General features: G+C 39.9%; 1 protein-coding gene across 2 annotated transcripts in view; it reads right to left on the reverse strand.

Moving 5' to 3' along the window:
- Positions 1-18225: 18225 nt before the first annotated feature.
- spata20 (spermatogenesis associated 20) overlaps positions 18226-21268 on the reverse strand; it is a 46578-nt gene continuing 43535 nt past the window's right edge. Inside the window, exon 16 of one of the 2 annotated variants that reach the window (XM_034861336.1) lies at positions 18226-19303. In XM_034861336.1, the coding sequence (XP_034717227.1) occupies positions 19109-19303 (195 nt within the window). In that variant the 3' untranslated portion in view covers positions 18226-19108. The remainder of the gene's footprint in view (positions 19304-21268) is intronic. The other variant, XR_004655143.1, reaches the window with a different exon arrangement.

Genomic DNA, 21268 nt, shown 5'->3' on the forward strand with positions numbered 1-21268 from the left:
TAGTGTAGCATGTTGAAAAAGTGATGAAAAAGAAATAGTATAGTATGATAACAAAGACATAGTATAGTGTGTCAAAAACGTGACTAAAAACGACATAGTATAGTATGTCAAAAAAGTGATGAAAAAAACATAGTATAGCGTGTCAAAAAAGTTATGAAAAAGACATAGTATAGTTTGTTAAAAAAAGTGATGAAAGCGACATAGTATAGTACGTCAAAAAAGTGATTAAAAGACATAGTATAGTATGTCAAAAAAGTGATGAAAAAGAAATACTATACTATGTCTAAAAAGTGATAAATACGACATAGTATAGACTGTCAAAAAGTGATAAAAATGACACAGTTTAGCATGTCAAAAAAGTGATGAAAAAGTCATAGTATAGTATGTCAATAAAAAGTGAGTAAAAAGACATAGTATAGTATGTCAAAAAAGTGGTTAAAAAGACATAGTACTGTATGACAAAAAAGTGATTAAAAAGACATAGTATAGTATGTCAAAAAAGTGACAAAAAGGACATAGTATAGCATGTCAAAAAAGTGATTAAAAAGCGGGGTATAATATGTCAAAAAAGTGGTTAAAAAGACATAGTATAGTATGTCAAAAAAGTGGTTAAAACGCCATAGTATAGTGTGTCAAAAAAGTGATAAAAACGACATAGTATAGCATGTCAAAAAAGTGATTAAAACGCCATAGTATAGTATGTCAAAAAAGTGATGAAAACGACATACTATACTATGTCCAAAAAGTGATGAATACGACATAGTATAGTCTGTCAAAAAAGTGATAAAAACAACATATTATTGTATGTCAACAAAGGGATGAAAAAAACATAGTATAGTATGTCAAAAAAAATGATTAAAAAGACATGGTATAGTATGTTGAAAAAAGTGATAAAAGCGACATAGTATAGTATGTCAAAAAAGTGATAAAAGCGACATAGTATAGTATGTCCAAAAAGTGATAAAAACGACATAGTATAGCATGTCAAAAAACTGATTAAAACGCCCTAGTATAACTATGTCAAAAAAATGGTTAAAAAGACATAGTATAGTATGTAAAAAAAATGATTAAAAAGACATAGTATAGTATGTTGAAAAAAGTGATAAAAGCGACATAGTATAGAACGTGAAAAAAGTGATGAAAAAGACATAGTATAGTATTTCAAAAAAGTGATTAAAAAGACATAGTATAGTATCTTAAAAAAGTGATAAAAAAGACATACTATACTATGTACAAAAAGTGATTGAAAAGACATGGTATAGCATGTCAAAAAAGTGATAAAACTGACACAGTATAGCATGTCATAAAAGGGATGAAAAAGACATAGTATAGTATGTCAAAAAAATGATTAAAAAGACATGGTATAGTATGTTGAAAAAAGTGATAAAAGCAACATAGTATAGTATGTCAAAAAAGTGGTTAAAACGCCATAGTATAGTATATCAAAAACGTGACTAAAAAGACATAGTATAGTATGTCAAAAAAGACATAGTATAGTATGTCAAAAATAGGAATAAAAAAGACACAGTAAAGTATGTCGAAAAAGACTTAATTATTATTATTTATTACCTTCCGTTCCTGACCCTCAGTACTGTGGAACACTCCCATGTAACCACATACAATTTGGTGTTTTTAATGCACAATCCATATACAGATATATATCAACATTTATACATACACCTATGTATGTGTATGTACACACTCATACACATACATGTACAATTAAATACATACATACATACATGCATACATGCTGTACATACCTTTAACACATATATATCTACATACACATATTAGCATACCGATACACATGATACATTAACCCTAATATATTACTAGTATATTTCTCGAGGAGTAAACCTCTATATATGGGCACCCGCTCTACCAACTGAGCTATCTGGGTGCCCAACCCTAATATATTTGACCAAATTTCTCTTCTCTTATCGTCTAAGTAAATTAAATGTGAAATTGTAATATGTATACATATTAAAATGTGTGTATATTTTTAACATATATGTATATCCTATATCTTTTGAAAACCATTGCTTTGTAACTTTTTTTGAACTGGATTATGTTTGGACATTGCTTTAGTTCTGTGCAGTAGAGCATGTCGAAAAAGTAGTGTGTGTGTGTGTGTGTGTGTGTGTGTGTGTGTGTGTGTATGTGTGTGTGTCGGGGGGGTGGGGGTGTTACAGCTGCTACCACATGTCACATGTCCACAGATGCCCACACAGTAAGCAGATCCATTAATGCACACAGACAAATATTATAAGACACAAATTCATTCAGAGACACACATATATACACAATACGGACAGAGGAATGCATCCAAGTACACTAGATAGCAATTCAGACCCTCAAAAGCAGACGCAGTACAAGTACAAACTACTGTGTTGAGCAGGCAGCCTTTTGAATGTGTATGTGTTACCCAGTGAAGATTAAATAAAAGACTGGGGCCCTCACATTTGTCTCAAGCCATTTCCTCCCAAACAAAATGAGCAACTGGACGGGAAGTCAATATCTCCATTTGCGTAATGGCTCGGGTGGGTGTTTTAAATTATTTGAATGATGGAAAAGTGTAGGAGTTAGGGAGGAGAGTGTGTGAAAGAGGAGAAAGGAATAGCCAGAGAAAGGGGGAAAGACTCCTTTCTCTACATGGCCTCCTTGCTTGACTGTGGACATGTATACATTTCTAAGTGATGGAACTTCCATATATTTTGGCCATCATGGGAAAAAAAAGGGACCAAACACACAGATATAGAATCAAAAAGGCTGTAGCACAGGTCTACAGCGTGGATTTCAAAGATTCAGCAATGCTGAGCAAAGCGTCCAAAGGCTTTCCTGGCGCTCCATTTACACGAGCCGTGGAGACCTCCATGTCTATGACATCCAAAAAGGAAAGGGTCCATGTATGAATAGACAAGTTGTGAGGTGGTGTCCAACGGGTTGCAGTCCTTCTGTTGGCCGCTGTGAGTCCAGTAACAAAAACATGTTCTGACGGATCATTCAGAATCAAGACATTGACATTAACAATCAATAATTAATCATTAATCAGGGCAGATATTTTTAATGCAATGTTGTTCCAGAACTGACAAACAAGAGCCTTCCAATGCAGTGTTGTAATGTTAAAAAGTACAAAAACAAAGTTCATTACTGTACTTAAGACAAATATTTAGGTATCTGTACTTAACATTGTTATGAACTGATGTCAGGAAACTTTTAGTTTTTACTCCACTACATTTCCCATAAGCATCTTCATTACACAATACTACATAGGAAACGTGTGAGACTGCAAAAAAAATCAGGTTAGGCGAATCACGGCTACTAGATTGCAAGTTAAAGGAGAATTCTGGTTAATTTCAACTTGTAGCTGTGTTGGCTGTAAATGTGGAGTACTGCCAGTAGAGAGTAAAATGAAACCAATCGGTTTTGCGTACACCGTGATATCCTCCTGCTAGAGTAAGCACCCAACAAGCTTAAACAGGGCAAGTTTTAAACATGTTTTTAGCCTTTAACTTGTTCAAAATGTTATTAAAAGTGCCTACCAATGTGCAGGGATTTGTTCCGAGGGAACACTGTGAATCTAACTGCAGTAGATGTGACAGAAAGGCATGACTCTAACAGGAGGATAACAGGATGTAGACACCACCGAAATATCCAAACAACGGAGCTACGTGTTGAAATCAACGATTCTGGCAGGCTCTGTCACCAACGTAACAGACAATGACCACCCGGACAACAGTGGTGAATAGGGTGGTGATGAAGATCATCATGTTTTAGTATGTTGGAGTGAAAGATTCTTCCTACCTTTACTTCTAAGTACTTTTAAGTACAATACATAACAGATACTGCAAGACTTTTATTCAAGTAATGTTCCAAAAGGTGACTAACTTTTACCAAAGACATTTTCTGGCAAAATACTTGTATTTTTACTCAAGTACTTTGTACAAAACAATACAAGCTCCAGTGCAGTGCAGTTGCAGTGACATTAAAAATATATGTTAAGGAGCAATGAAGCACCTCTGCTTGATATTTTATTTCCTTTTAATCTAGACCTATTCCTTAGATCAGAAATATTGTAAAGGCAATGTGACATTGGATCAATAGCTTGAACATCTGAGCATATAGGCATATTTCTGCTGTGTGTAGTTGGACTAGAGTATGGTAGATACAACATCAGAGCATAGAGACGTCAAGTATAACTTGTCAGACCAGAGTAAGATAGTCTAAAACAAACTTCCATAGTCAGCACCCATGCTACAAGCTAAAATAGTTCTCCTAAACTGGCTGTGTATGCCTAGGCCATACAGGCAGGTATGCAATACATTGCAACAAACCATGAAACGGGTATGCTGTGTAGGCTATTGGTCACATCTGGCCCAATAAGCATCAAGCTTAAACTCGCCCTAAAAACCATGCAGTGTACTGTGTGTGGCCCATATGACTGTTCCGACTCAGACATTACTACTAGATATGTCCAACATATGTATGCAGCTGCAGATCATATATATATATATATATATGTGTGTATTTATTTATTTTTTTTAACTTTGCTGGACAGAGGATATTTGCAAACTGACATTAGCATTAAACCCAAAGTGAAGCTGTCCCTTTACTGCAGCTAGCGTGGCTGGTTACTCTTCATCTTGTTAGGAATCATCCTCTGTGGATCACAAATATGTATATGAAATTTCAAATGGTAGTATATTGTCAAGATCTGCTGTTGGGGCACAAAGTAACAGACACAATGACATTACAAACTTGAGGACCACTATAAATTAGTCTTTAAGTGATTGCAAAATTAAAGGGGGCGAATTGTTTAGAATTTAAAAGGTATGTGTACACTAAAGCTACATCTAATTTCACCAGTACATGTTTATTCATTTATCTCATAGATAAAAAATATGGCAGAGCTGACTTTCACCAATACATATAGTCTATGTCTATCTAACAATATACCCCCCAAAAAAGGTGTCTTACAGAGTTCAGATGTGCATCCAGAGTTCAAGTGAGTTTCCTTCAGTTGTTGCATCTCCAGCTCCAGCAGTTTATTATGTAAATGAGGCCGTGTCATTCATCATGGGACTGTGATGAAGCTGACCAGACAGGAATGTTATCTGGACACAGATCAGAGGAAAGTGTGTGTGTGTGTGTGTGTGTGTGTGTGTGTGGGGGGGGGGGGGGGGGGGGGGGGGGGGGGGGGGGGGGGGGGGGGGGGGGGGGGGGGGGGGGGGGGGGGGGGGGAGTGGTACCAGGGAAACAGATGTAGCATGGTAGGTGGGAGAACATTTCCATAAGCCACTGAAAACCTAGTACTGTAACACACACATACACACCCACACATGTTCACAGAACTGATGCCATCAGATAGAAATACTTTGTTGATGTATTCCTGGATGTGTGTGTGTGTGTGTGTGTGTGTGTTTTATATGCAAATATAGAGGGGGTAACCTTCTTCTCAGTGGGTGCACTGAGCGGGTCTCTCCTGTCAGAACAGTCACACTTCATTAACCTGAGAGAGAGGGATACAGAAATGTGTTTGTGTGTGTGTGTGTGTGTGCGTGTGTGTGTGTGTGTGTGTGTGTGTGTGTGTGTGTTTATGTGTCCACAACCTGGATTGCCTTCAGCTTTTGTAACCGTCTGGAGAGAGTTACAGCCACAATAGCGAGAAGCCACTCAAAATTTTTGTTGTCGGCTGCAAAATGTCCAGAAGAAAAGTGATCTGCAGCTTTTATCCATGTTCTCTGTGGTCAAAGCGCTGTTTAGAGTTTAGATGTCTCATCAATAAGGAATTCCACTTCAACTTTATCAATCTTATTTCAATGGGCCGGGGGCCTGTGTAGTAGCTTGCAGATGTGACACGATGCTGAGGTTTAAGCCTTGGTTCCGTCATTAAATATAGCTAATATTATGTAATGGGTTATGGGTGAAATGAAGGGTTTGTGTAACTTTGTTGAACAGTGCAAACACACACTTACACTTCATTTAGAGGACATTTCTGGTTTCAAATCCATCCAAGTGTTATTTTCATTTGGTTTCTGGCAGAATGAAAGTGGTCGATGCTATTGAGGAAATAACTTCATGACGAGTAAAAAGAAGTTGGAAGTGGCTTTTTTCGCAGAAATGTGCCAGGGACGGAATTATCTGTCAAGCTGCTGAGATGTCCATTGTCAACAAATATCATGCTGAGAAGCGCAAACAGACTACAATAGTCTGACAAATTGTAATTATAATAATAATTATAATAATTATCATATTTATCGTAATAAGTTATAATTATTCCAACCGCGTCCATAGGACAGTACCAACTGTGCCCTACCTTCCCTCAACCTAATTGCAGATAGACAAAGTTAATGCCAAGCTGTTTAATTTAGGGAGCATTGCCAGTTGTTTCTCTCAGGAGATGGTGGAGACCAAAACAGAGCAAAAAGAAGAGCAACTAAAAATTGATATTTATATAGCACTTTTCTAGTATTGCACACTACAGGAACTATTCACCCCACACATCCATGTGTGCCACCAGCTCATCAGATGAACAATTTGGGAGAAGATCTGGGGTTAAGTAGTCTTGCATCGCCAGACCTTCCTCTACAGAGCTGTGGAGGAGGGTCTGGTTAGTCCACACAGCATTCAAGGATGGGAGAAAAACTCTGCTCTGGTTTATTGGCATCACTTTAAACCAACACAATCGTCTTGGGCGGCAGTAAGCGCCAGACAGAGCAACGGTGCCTCTGCAAAATAGCTTTGGGAAGGAACTTGTTTTGGTGGAACATGTGTACGATCAATAGTTGTTTTAGTCGTGTAAAGACCTGCAGAGACCTGAGGACCAGGCTGCCGTACAAGGTGCCACTTGCTTATCAGATAAACACACACACATTCACACTCCTATGACGCAGCATCGGGGGCAACTCGGTGTTCAGTGTCTTGCCCAAGGACACTTTGACATGGGACTGCAGGGCCAGGGATTGAACAACCAACCTTCCGATTGGCAGGCTCTACTGAGCCACAGCCGTCCCAAATATACAATTGAATTGATATTTTCAATAAAGTCTGAATTATCGCATTTTTTTGTTACAGGGAAAACAAACCTCCAGTGAACCAAAGACAATGAAGGGAATTCATGCGTGTAAGCTACAGTATGTGTCGTCTCATTACAGAAGCTATTCCGGCCGAACGGCACGACAGAAAATGCAGCTCCCTGAATATTAAATATGTTATCTGCGTATGTATGATCAAAAATTAAAGTCCCAGAGGGGTTCCGGATTTAATGAGAAGCTGGGTTTTTTTTTGCATTCTGTGCAGTGCAAGGCCACCAATTCCTGCCAAGACAGATCAAAGCTACTGAAATCATTTTTACTTACAGCGATCATACTCATCGGGGTGCTCTGATGATTTTACAGGAAGTTCAAACTACATCATAACATTACTGGAAGAATTGTACTGTACAGTCAATATCAATTTAAGTAAATTACTTTTTTTTCTATCTTTTCTTTTTCAGTCTCCATCCATTCATCCATATTTTCCCCCTTGTTCTTCTGTCTAAGAGTCTGTTGCATTCACATTCACGCACTGTGATGCTTTGAGCGGAATGCTAATGTCAGCATGCTAATTTGCTACACACATGAGAGACACATGAAAGTCTCAACCAAATCTGATGGCAATTCATCCGATAGTTCGTATACATTTGACCCAAAAGCACAAATGATAACTGTTAGCATGCATCGAGTGTTGTTTGTCACACTGCTGACCTGTCCATGCCCCACCCCCCATCACTTTGCCTCCTTGCCATATCCAAGCTTTAATCCTTCCTCTGTTCATCGGGTGTGAGGCTGTTTAAAGAATTTGGCCAATCTAAGTGTCTATATTGGTCTTTCACTCAGTCACAGCGTGACTGAATCATCAAGCACCATATGCTAACGATATTCGTCTGTCTAAGCATCTGTCATCCAAAATCTCTTCATATCGTTTTCATCAGATAGGGCGGGCTGGCTGCAATTTCACAGTCAGACAGTGTAGGAGGAAGTTTTCGAAAGGAATGTTGCTTTGAGATGATTTGCTGCTGATAAGGAGTCTTGTATGGGGCTTGCATGCAAGGCTATGGCACATTAACTTCTCTATAATTAAAATGACGTTAGCAATCAAAAGTTTAAAATGATGCCAAGCCACATGCGTGTGTACACATGGAACAGTTGGTAAATCCCTTTGGCTGTTTCGGAATACTCTTTTGATTGTTCCTTTGAATATGAATTCATTTCTTGCCCTGCTCCATCGGGGTTTTCTCCTTACTGAAACGTTATGTGCTTCCTTGCGGCATTTACCTTGTGAGGGCTTAGTCACACAGCGTTTGCAGGAGGACATTTTCTAAACATTTTATCAGGCAGGAATCAGTTCAACCCAATTCTATTAAAAAAAAGTCAGTTTTCACTTTGCTTTCACACTGAGTTATACTTAAATGACCAATGTCAAACTCCATCAATGTATAAAGGTCCCATGGCATGAAAATGTCAATTTATGAGTTTTTTTAATATTAATATGAGTTCCCCAGCCTGCCTTTGGTCCCCCAGTGGTTAGAAATGGTGATAGGTGTAAAGCGAGCCCTGGGTATCCTGCTCTGCCTTTGAGGAAATGAAAGCTCAGATGGGCCGAGCTGGAATCTTGCTCCTTATGACGTCATAAGGGCCAAGGTTACCTCCTCTTTCTCTGCTATGCCCGCCCAGAGAATTTACCCCCCCCCATGAGAGAGAGACATCACGGTTTTCAAATGGGCAAAGTGGCAGTTGGTCAAGGCCACACCCCCAGCCTCCACCTTGCCCCCCTCAGTTCTCAGAGGCTAATATTCATTAAACAGTGTCCAGTTTATTATGCCAATAAGCTGGACCCCACAAAAAAACAATACTGAGCCCTGACACAGCAGATGTGTTCACTGTGACACTGTCCCACAGTGCACTTCACCTCAGTCAGATGGCCAGAGTCTGTTGACATTTGCCATCGCTATTCTTCTTCCATTTTTGACAAACTTTCAAAATCTGCAGTTTACATGTGTCCACAAATGTCAACAAATGTCAAGGAAATGTCAAGGGCTTGGGCATGAGGACAGGCATCAATACTCGGGAGCTTGTGCATGTGTAGGCAATCCGTGCATCTCAACAACACCAACTTCAGTGAACAAGTGGACCATTTTAACAGATTTTCCTATTTTCAATTTCCTTTATTTTACCAGGTTTCATTGAAAAAATGCCTTTTTTTAAGGGTTTAGGAAGCCAGCATAAAACAGCAACAATCTAAAACACATAACATAAAGAGGCCAATTAAACTGTCACACACCACAACAAAAGAGCGTCATCAAGACTATATGTACCTACAGTGTTCTTATAAAGTTACCCTCACCTCTAGTTGTAACTTAATGATTGTCTGTGGCAGTCCGGTTTCAGAAAATAGCAACAAATTAATAACACATAACACATCCATAATGACAGATTCTACCTGTCGTTAGTGGTGACAATGATTCCAGTTTAAAGGGCAAAATGAGCAACAGGGAAATGTGGAGTTGGGCAAATGAAACGGAAGGATTTAACAAGCCTCTCTTTCTTACTGCTTTCATCTAACTAGGCTAACATGATAAACTAGTTGCCATGTTCCCCTTCAGCCCCCATCGCTCTAGTTACCGCTCTATCCCCGACACAAACCAGGTCTGGCACCGCATGATTCGTTTCTTCTTCACCCCCTTTTTCTCCCTATTCTTTGTTTCGTCGCCCGTCAACAGCGATGAGAAAATGCAAGTGACATCTGTTTCTACTGTAAAAAATAAAAAATAAAAAAATAAAAACTGATTAAAAACCTGGATGACTCACAGTTACAGCTGAAGGACTCACATTTCCATTCCAGTCGAGCCCTTCTTGTAATTTGTTTTTCATCCAGTAACCATAAAACACAAAGATTAATGCACTTCTGTTTCATGGTGAATGAGAACACACGAGATCAATTTCCTCTCTTGATGATGTCCGTTTTAAATTTTCATAGCACACATTTACGTAGCTCACTTGCAGGAAAAGCGACTTGCAGTAAAGTGCAGGCATGTTCCACTGATTCAATTTTCCCATTTTTAACATTTTTAACTTGGATGCAAACTCTAATCAGTAGCAGCTCTAATTAAACTTGGCGGTCTTTGAATGCAAAGACACTTTTGATAATGATGGAGTTGCTCCAGCTGACACCCAGTCCACGTCTGTGGTGCATATGACCTCAAACAGGCTGTTCTGATGAACCATGAACCTTTCCTGTTTCTTTTTTGGCTTTCCATCATTAGACTCACACGCTGTCTGTTAACGTTACAGACAGACTTCCAAACGTGACAAAGACAAGTTTGATGGCTTTAGGTCATAGGCCGACCAGGGCTATGCCATTTGGGGAGGGGGCCGCTCACTGATCCCCTATATTTGTGAAAATCCCAGACATGGTTGTGATTGTTAGTGCTTTCTGATTAGCCTGGGTTTGTATTGAAATACCGCCGTACAGGTTGAGCAGAGGCTGCACGGTTTGACCAGCGGGCAGCGGCCGGGCAGAGGCCGTGCAGGGGCGAGGTAGGGGCCACACACCAGGCCAACGGATGGTGTTGCTAAGAACTTGCAATGTATAACTATTAACCCTTGTGTTGTGCTACTGTTTTTTTTTTACACTATCATATGAACCCGTTCATGATAATGTATTGCCTCAAGTCAGTTTAAGTATTTCTAACACACACACAATACCAGAGGCAAGTCTGTTTCCCGTAATCCACAGGCCCCAGCTGTATGCATTAAAAAAAACACCTGTCTGAGAAACCATAGGCTTCATGGTATAATTTATAGACTGGTGTGCTGGCTGTGAAATGATTTTTCTTGCTCTCGTGAGGGAAAAAGAAATCTCTGCCTACACTGTTTAATAATATCTCTAGAGCAGTAGTTGGTATTTCCTGGGCAGCTTTATGCTGCAGTGGAGAAGCTTGAAAAACGCATCATAGCAGCAGAAGGGCGGTGATAACATTCACACTAAGTGACTGAACAGGAGCAATAAAACAAGTTATAGTAGCTCGCATCTCGAAAGGAAGACAGCCAGCATAAACCTCTCTTCCTTCATTCGCCCTATTCTCCTCACTCCATCTTATCTTTCTCTCTATGTTCTCACATATCATTTCTTCTCTCGCGGTTGTCACCTAGCCCCGAGAAAGGGGAAGTGAACTGAGCTGCTATTAACCAGCAATCACGAGCTGTCCGATTTAATATGAGTTCAGGAGCGAGGCAAGGCAAACGCACGCACACACACACACACACACACACACACACACACACACACACACACACACAGACGCAAACTGATTACAGGCAAAAGGGTATTTCTTCACCTTCAATATATAAGTATATTTGTGTATGTTGTTTTAGGATTTGATCAAATATATTTTATGTGAAGATCCACACATCACACTGTAATTGTAAAGGTCATATGACATGTTCAATTCAGGTTCATACTTGTATTTTGGGTCTCTACTAGAACATGTTTATTTGATATAATGTTAAAAAATGCTTTATTTTTGGATACTATCTGTCTGAATAAATGTGTATTCAGCCTCTGTGTGAAACGCTCCGTTTTCTTTAAGCCCCCCCTCCTTAAACAGTCCAGTCTGTTCTGATTGGTCAGTGTTTCCAGGTCTTCTGCATCTGCACTCTCAGAGTCATTGCAGCTGGGGAATGACTGTAACCACACTGTTGCAGCATTTTATAATTGAATAGTTTTGACATCACAACTGTACTGCTCGTTTAAAGACACAGTTTGTGAATATGGGGCATTTGTGGAGTATTTCTATACTTTCAGAGTATTTATACTGCAGAGAATCCCTCTTCATACAATATGGCACCTTTCATAATTCTTACTCATGCAAAAAGATAATATGCTGTCTGTGAAAGGAAATGGAAGACAAAGGTGAATGAAGAACATGTATGTATATTTGTTGAGAAGTCTTGCACACAGTCCATTATGCCTTTAAATTATTACACATTTTGTTCAAAGACCTTCCTCAGTTGAATTATTACTATTATAACCATCTTTACATGTTGTTTCAATGTATAGTGGACATTTTGGAGAAGAGCGTGGCTGTTATGTAATTTGTTAATATGGCGTTATTAACTTTTTAACATAGTTTCTGACGATAAAGTAACCAGTTGGAATCCCAATATGTGGTCAGTTTAAATAAATAAATAATAACGGCCAGATTTCACTCATTTGGGCAGGATATCCGTCCCCTTGGGGCTTCCTTTGTGTTGGATTTCTGAGGACTATGGTTACCTGGTCCTCAGATCTCTGCAGGGTAAATCCAGACAGCTAGCTAGACTCTGTCCAATCTGAGGACTATGGTTACCTGGTCCTCAGATCTCTGCAGGGTAAATCCAGACAGCTTGCTAGACTCTCTGTCCAATCTGAGGACTATGGTCACCTGGTCCTCAGATTTCTGAAGGGTAAATCCAGACAGCTAGCTAGACTATCTGTCCAATCGGAGGTTTCTGTTGCACGACTAAAACAACTTTTGAACGTACACATATTCCACCAAAACCAGTTCCTACCCAAGGCTTCCATAGGCGTGGTTTCTCCGTCCGGATCTTAGCCCCGCCCAAGACCATTGTGATTGGTTTGAAGTTATGCCAATAAACCAGAGCATGTTTTTCTTAAATAAACGCCAAATAAAATTTAAATTCCTGTAACAACATAACTAGCCAAAAGTTGCACATTTTGTTTTGACATTTCAAGGACCAATTCAGTGTTTTTCATGTAGACTTTGACGATAACTCTATTACCTCGCCACCTCCGCCCTGGCCGTCAGGTTGTGGCTGGATGCTCCACTGCTCATGACATGGTGCTGCAGCCGATGTAGTCCAAGCCATGATCCAACACTGCTTCTATCATGTAGATGTGACAGTCTGATGGGATGTGAAAATGTTATCAATGCACAACAATTACAAAAGCAGTTGGGTCTCAGGCTCACAAACAGTTTGAATTAAATGTGTAATCTTTGAATCTAACACAGAATAAAAAATAATAATAGAGCATAATAGTGCAACACAGTGATAAAATATAACATGAATGAATATATGCAATAAGGATGTATAAGCATAATAGGGAGTATATATATAAAGAGGTGTAAATCATTTGTAAAAGTGACAAAATGTCTCTCCTTAGGCTTCATCTCTCTGTGTGACAGAGAGGTTAGAGGAGTAAGAACTAGGGAGACAGGCATAAACACACCATCCCACCATTTTAGTTCCATTTACTGTGTGAAGCTGTGAAGTGGAAAACGTGTGGATGCGTATCTCTTTTTTTCTTCCACAATGCTGTGTCTGTTTCCATCCATCTAGCCCTCCTGTGGACACCAGAGAAAGTGATGATGAATGTGGATTGAAAGATCTTTCTTCACCTTCAACACCACCTCCCACAATACCTTGGGCATTCTAATGAATTGGGCTTCACACGTCTCAAAGAACAGTGGCAGCAAAACCATCCGACCCATCCGTGATCCAATTACGTATTATGAAAAGTGTTGTGTCTCACTTTTTTTGGCAGAGTGCTGATTTAAGCAAGGCTTTTTGTCTCTTTTCGGTCTAATTGCGCTGGTCTTTTTGTAGAGGTAGAACCCTTCTATGTATGTCTGTTTAAGTTATTTTTATTATTATTATTTGTTGCCTGTGCCAGCACAAATTCCCATAAGCTGGAATGAGCTTCAAACAGGAAACTTGGGGAAATGACTTGAAACGGTGTGCATGTTTTTCTTTAGAAATACAAACCCAATCAACCACATGGTGTCGCTGTAATTAAGGCTTCAAAATGCAAACTATAAAAGACAACGCCCCCCCCACGCCATAAGTCTGATTGACTTGAAATTTCTCACACAGGTGCAGCTTAATGTGCTCTATAAAAAAGCCTCAAGGACCATTAAGGTCCGTCTAGAAAATCATTATGGCATTTTGATTTTTTTTGATAAACACATAATTGAGATCTCCTTCTTTTTTTTGATCTCGCTACAAGCGCAAGATAGGTGAGTGGCATTACACACATTTTACTATAAATCGCGTCCGTCTACGTCTTCATATGTACCTGAGTCACGCACTGAAAGTTTCATTCAAATTGAACACCAGGGCGTGCTATACCTAGAGCAGGGGCGGCTGTGGCTCAGTGGTAGAGCGGTTGCCTGCCAATTGGAAGGTTGGTGGTTGGTGGTTCGATCCCCGCTCCTGCAGTCATTGTCGAAGTGTCCTTGGGCAAGACACTGAACCCCGAGTTGCCCCCGGTGCTGCGCATCGGAGTGTGAATGTGTGTGAATGTTTATCTGATGAGCAGGTGGCACCTTGTACGGCAGCCCCGGCCACAGTGTATGAATGTGTGTGAATGGTGAATGTTTCCTGTAGATGTAAAAGCGCTTTGAGCAGTTGTTAAGACTGGAAAAGCGCTATATAAATACAGCACATTTACATTTACATTTACATTTATACATTCAGACAAACTGCAGGTGATAAAGCGCATATCAGGCTATAAATGACTTAACGTTTGTCCAATCAATGTTGGACGTTGGTGAAAAGACATAAGGAATTCAGGGAATGACTCCCCAGAGCTCAGTTAGAAACAAGCATTTCTGGGACATGGATCCACACAGATTGTAAGAGAGAGGAGAGAGGAGCTCAGTGTGTCAAAGGAAGTCCACCTGCAGTCTAAAACTATAACAGCATAATTAAGAGCTGGTGCAAGGCAAACCTGAGCCAGTTCTATAAGAGTTGATGGATGAATCTGACGACTATGAAGAGAAGCAGAGAACATACAAAGTTAGCAACTAGCTGGTAAACTCATGAAGCGTTTAGCAGTAAAAGTGGCATATATTTATTTTAGGCTCTGGTGGAGATCAAAATAGAGCTAAATTAAGAGAATATTGGAATTGCCTCAAGAACCATGCCTCCATATTTGAAGGCTAATATTGCTCTGTCTGCTGGATGTGTAGTAGATCAACTGTTTGCTAATCACTTGTAAATGTAGGTAAAAGAAATGTATCAATGTTGGGCTTTTAGCTAAGGTTGTTCTGCTGCCGCCAAGTGGCTAAAAACATCACTATACTTGTCTTGGGAGCACATCACAGATGTCAAACTGACACGGTAGTCTTTCTGTTGTGACCTTGTGGAGCACCATAGGTGGAGAATTGGTTAACTTGCTCTACCACATGGGATAAAGTTATATTGTGTCCGATGCTCATTTTCATTCCAGAAGCTTAATTCCTGTTGGCTCTGAGTGATATTGAGTGGTCTCATCATCCAAGCATAAAGCCATTGCTGATAAAAGAAAGAGGAGGTGTAAATGTCCTCTTTGTTTTTTCAGCTCAGTGACAGAAGAGTAGAATAAGAGCATCCTTGTCCCCCCCCCATACCCCCTGCGTCTCTGAATGTTCCTCCTCTTTCCAAGTTAGTGTGTTGCTGTTCTCAGCCCCGTGGCCTCATTATCACACAGGCAGACTAAAACACAGCACCCATGTCTGAGAGCAAGCACAATATCCCACACACAACCTTAGATGGCTTTACTTCACAGAAACTTAAACACGCAAACTGGTATGTATCAATAATATTCCCATTATTAATCAACACGGTTGATCATATCTTAGTCAATCGAAGCAGTAACAATGTTAAAATTACTGGCTTGGCAGATTGACAATCATTTTTCCGTTGAACTTGGTAACTACATTTTAAGGTTACAAAACGTACTTGGGGTGTACCACAAAGGTCAATACTGGGCTCTATTCTTTTTTTCCCTACATGCTTCCTATTAGTCACATAGTAAGTAGTCGTTATTTATGGTTTAATTTTTCAATCCACCACTTTAGTCTGGACTGTACTGTTTAAGCTGTGTATGAATTTCCACAAAACTGTATGGAGAAATCCATGGTTTCCAGATGACCTGTCCTCATGACTTTCCTGTTTCCGGTAATATATTCAGTGGAGTATATTGACATCTGATATTTCTTTTTACACATTTTAATGAGCATTGTAGGAGGGAGCCTAAGATCTAAGATTTTCATTGCCAATAAAAACTGTAACTGTTACATTTAACGCAAAGCACAGCAGAAAATGTTTATCTGTATCTATCTGATCTACTCAGCCAATTCGTATTGGGACACACACTTAGGTCAGTGGTTGGAAGTAGCCATGCCATGTTACATAAACTATGGCATTGTAAACTTTTTTTTCCATTGTAGTCAAATAACATAACCTTTTACCATTGACTTAACTGATTTGTTTGATTTTGATTTTTTTTAATGTTTTATTTGGCTTTATTTTAACTGTATAATCTTATTACTGTCTTTTGTTTTACCGAAAAGTCAGCTTTTTGTATGTTGCTATGGAACGTGGTATACAAATACAGTTATTATCTTTGCTGATCTGTGGCACGTAGATTACAGCGGCATAATTAGCGGGGCCAAGAGGTTCACCGGGGTGGACCACTAATCTCAGCGTTAATTAAAATTCAGCTTGTGCAGCTCATCAAAACAAATAGGGCAGAACAATAACAAGAGGACAGATGGAATTCAAGAAGGGAGGTGGGATAACAAATGGGGCGTATACATTTGTGTAAGAAAAGGAGAAAGAATGAATAAATGAGAAGCCAGTGGTTCTAACATGCTTTCAGAGTATGAGTGTGTCTGTAACCAAAGACAGTGTTAGAAGACGATAGAGTGAGACACCTAGGAGGGGAGAGGACGTAAGAATGAGGAGGCATTAAGAAAAAAAAGAGCCCTGAAGTGTCAAAAAGCATGACTTTTCTTAATCTGACAGGTTAAGAAAAGGGAGGTTGTGACCTGGCAGCTAAAATGGTACAGAGCGATCCCCCCCTCCCCTACCTCTTCTTTCATCTTCACCCTGTTTTCTGTTCCTCTCTTGGCAACTCCCCCACAGTACGACGGTGGATAACATGGCATCTTGGACTAAGAGAAAGAACTAATCATAAAAATGTCCCAAGAATATCAAACATGTAATTTTTCTTTTCAGCCTTGATATTCTCAAAAATGTTTTGAATTGTTTGGCTTCTGATCTTCTACAGATTGTGTAACACGTCTCTTCTTTCAGGTATCTTTCCACAGGCCTTGAAAACTGCAGTAATCAAGCCACTTTAAAAAAAAGAACAATCTAGACACATCACTAATAAGCAGCTACAGGCCAATATCAAACCTTCCGTTTTTAATTTAAATCATTGAAAAGGCGTTTTTTCAACAACTCAAGCCTATTGTCACTAAACAACAGTTTTGATCCCTTTAAGTCGGGTTTCCGACAACACCACAGCACTGAGACGGCTCTTGTCAAAGTCTTTAATGACATCCACCTTAACACAGACAGTGGCAAAATTTAGGTCTTAGTATTACTTGATCTCAGTGCTGTATTTGACACGGTCGACCATGACATATTACTAGACCGATTGGAAAACTGGGTTGGCCTTTCTGGCTCAGTACTAAACTGGTTTGAATCCTATTGACAAAATAGGGATTATTTTGAGCATACAAATATGACGTGCGGAGTTCCCCAAGGCTCCATTCTGGGGCCTCTTCTGTTTAACATCTACATGCTTCTACTGGCTCAGATTGTGAAAAACAACAAAATAAGTTACCATAGTTATGCGGACAAAACACAAATTTACATAACCTTATCGCCAGGGGACTACACTCCAATACAGAAACTGACTAAGTGCATAAAAAAAATTAACGGCTGGATGTGCCAGAACTTTCTGAAATTAAATGAAGGAAAAAATTAGCTGGTTGTTTTTGGAGCAAAAGAGGAAAGATTAAAAGTCTGCGCTCAACTTCAAACAACAATGGTAAAAACAACAGACAAAGCCAGAAATCTTGGTAGAGTCATGGACTCCGACCTGAATTTTAACAACCACATTAACCCTCATGTTGTCCTTGGGTCAAATTTGACCCGTTTTCAGTTTAAAAAATGAGCCGTTGGAATAAGAACTGAAAATTTCAACTGATTCTGTGTAAAGCACTTGGAATTGCCCTTTTGCTGAAATGTGCAATGCAAACAAAGCTGCCTTGTCTTGCCTTGTATTCCTAAAATTGTGAAGCAAAAAATTAAAAATTAAAAAAACACTCTTTAATCAGCTTGAGTGACCCAGAGAATTAGTGCAAACAAAAAAAGACAATAATTCCAAAAATGAAATGCACACTGCTTATAAAGGGAAATGTATTTATTATTCAGGGTTGTGCGTTTACATGCTGTGTATTGTTGTTGTCTAAACCTCATTAGAATAGCCATCAGACAAGTGTCAGCAGTGGGGGAGAAGAATCCCCTCACGCTGGATCAAATAAAACGGGAGTGAGAGCAGATAGTATTTGGAGGATCGGAAGAGATAGCAGCTTCTTTACTGTGACGTCACAACAAATGAAATGCACACAAGCTTTAGAAATGTATGCACACGGAGATATACAAACCTGTGAACCAACCTTTTTTTTTTAATTCACACTCACATGTCTCCATTGTTAGATCCATGTGACATGAATGTGGGAGCTGGAACACAGGACCAGGAGAGGACAACAGGGCACATTGGTTCATCTGCAAAATATTGCCTGTCCAATTCATCCAAGTTAACTTGTGTCATGGTCTATCAACAGTCTGTTCTGGCCAAACAGTCAAGCCAGGACATTTTGTACAAGTGCTACACATATTCAGTAGGCTGCCACTGCTGCTCTGCATATTTCTCTATAAGAACAGTTAGATACCTGAAATTCAATATGGCTCCACTGATCAACCGTCCCTTAAAGCCTGCTGAAAAAAAACGAGTTGATATTTGAGGTAATACTGTAGCTGGTCTTCCAAATAAAGAATATGCTGGAGTTACTTGTTTGGAATAAACAAGGACTAAAGTCCCAGTTTTCTCATACTGCTGTAACTATTCCTATCAATGTAGCGTATTTATTTTTTAAGCACTGGCATTCTTATATGGCAATATCAGATTCACTAGAGCAGAAATAGACTAGGCCAGGCCTGCAGATAAGAAGAGTGTAGTCTGTGAAGATTATAGCCCTCCTGTTGAATATCAGTCAATTCTTCAGTCGTCACTCTGAATGTACGTCTGTGGTCCCGTCCAGCAGGAGCCTGCGTAGTTCCTGGGGGTCAGTGAAAGGAAGAGAGCAGGTGAAGTCTTGGCAGACGTAGGCTGTGGCGACACCACCCTGCTGGGACATGGAGGAGAGGAAGGGCAGACGCTGGCACAGGAAACCGTCTGCATCGCCGTTAATGAGCATCAAAACCTACCAGAGGGAGAAGGCATGAAGGAGAAAGAAACAGAGGAAAAAGGAAGTTAGTTCAACATGTCTGTATGACTATTTTGACATAATGGTATAATAATACCGGACACAAATATAATAGAAATACAAATTTAGGCATTTTGTGGAGCATCCATTTTTTATTTGGTGAAGCATCTCATCAGGGGATGGATCCCAGTTGTGAAAGGGATCACTATCTATTTTTCATTTAACAACTACACAATTATCCATAGGCATTCAGACAACAAAACTCTTCAAAATAACATTCAATCTTGGCTCAGGAGCTGACAACAGAGCATGTGGATAGATATTCAATTCAATTTTATTTATAGTATCAAGAGTTATCTCGAGACAATTACAGATAGAGTAGCTCTAGACCACACTATAATTTAAAAAGATGCAACAGTTCAAGTAATTCCCCCAAGAGCAAGCATTGAGTGTGACAGGGGCAAGGAAAAGCTCTGTTTTAAGACGAAACCTTGGACAGGACGTAGCAGGATGTTGCAGGACGTAGCAGGACGTAGCAGGGCATAGATACATATCTATGCCCTGCTACATTGTACATAAATCACATGATTTATGTACAATGCCTGCAAGAGCAGTGGTTCCCAAATAAACCTCAACTCCATTGCTACACCAGTGTCCCAGTATGTGTGTGTGTTTTTGTGTGTGTGTGTGTGTGCTCTCAGACAGGCCGTGGAGCGAAGTTAAAGAAGGCTGCCCTGTCCATCCCTAAGGCAGCTTCCTGTCAAACACCTGTCACTTCCTCCAGGCCCGGCAACACCCGTGGTTCACAACGGAGCGAGAAATGACAACATAAACAGCGAGAAGAGACAGAAATGATACAAGGAAGGAGTGGAGCAGGAGAAAGAAAGGCAGAATGTGGCGAAAGATCCGGTTATACATCTCAACTCAGGTCAAGTTCTGCCAGAGAAGACTGACATGCATGTCAGAAGGCAGACTGATGGGTCAATCAGAATACATCCAAGGGTACACAAATACGTATGGCTGCTGGCTTGATTGATTGTCTGAGCTGGACAAAATGCAGGGAATGTCTATCATTTCAATTCACCCTGCAGTATAAAATGCACTTATAGCTATGTTGTATGTATAGCTGCTGTAATGACATTGCGATGCTGCCATGTTTGCCTGTGTCACCGATAGTTGAGTACAGGAAATCAGTTTTTCTTTCCACAACAACAAAGACAAACAACAGAATTTAACACAAATGGGTGAAATTTCTCTTTGTACGATGAGTTTATAACAAATGATATATTCCGGGAAGTTCGGGAAGGAACTTGTTGCTTGATGGTGTTTTGCCCACTTTTCTTCCCCGCCCCCTCACAAAGCTGGCAACCACCTAGATCTCATGTTCACCAGAAACTGCTTTACATCCAACCTCACTGTTACTCCACTCCATACCTCAGGCCATTTCTTCATCTCTTACTCTCTCCCACTCTCCCAAGCTCACAACCATATCTCAAGTGACACTATACCTGTACCGGTCTCCTTCTTCTCCTGTGTTATCTGCTTTATCAACCCTCCCTCCATCTTACTCTCTTAATCATGCCTGTCAACGCTGCCAGACACTCTCCTCTCTATTCTACCCTCCTCCCTTGACTCTCTCAGCCCTCTTACCTCACGGCATGCTTGCAAGTCCTCACCAGTTCCGTGGTTATCTGACTCAGTGCATGCTGAAAAATCAATTATACGGGTAGCAGAAAGGAAAAGGCGGAAATCTAAACACCCATTTGATCTGCATACCTATCAATCTCTTCTATCCTCTTTCGGTGCCTCTATTTCTGCAGCAAAAAGCTCTTTTTATCAAACCAAAATTGAATCCTCTTTCTTCAACTCCAAAATATTTTTTTACATCTTCTCTTACCTCCTAGATTCCCCCAGTCCACCTCCTCCCTCCTACCAACACACTTTGTCAACTTCTTTGTAAAA

This window comes from Etheostoma cragini, chromosome 21 (genome assembly GCF_013103735.1).
Source record: "Etheostoma cragini isolate CJK2018 chromosome 21, CSU_Ecrag_1.0, whole genome shotgun sequence".
Taxonomy (NCBI): Eukaryota; Metazoa; Chordata; class Actinopteri; order Perciformes; family Percidae; genus Etheostoma; species Etheostoma cragini.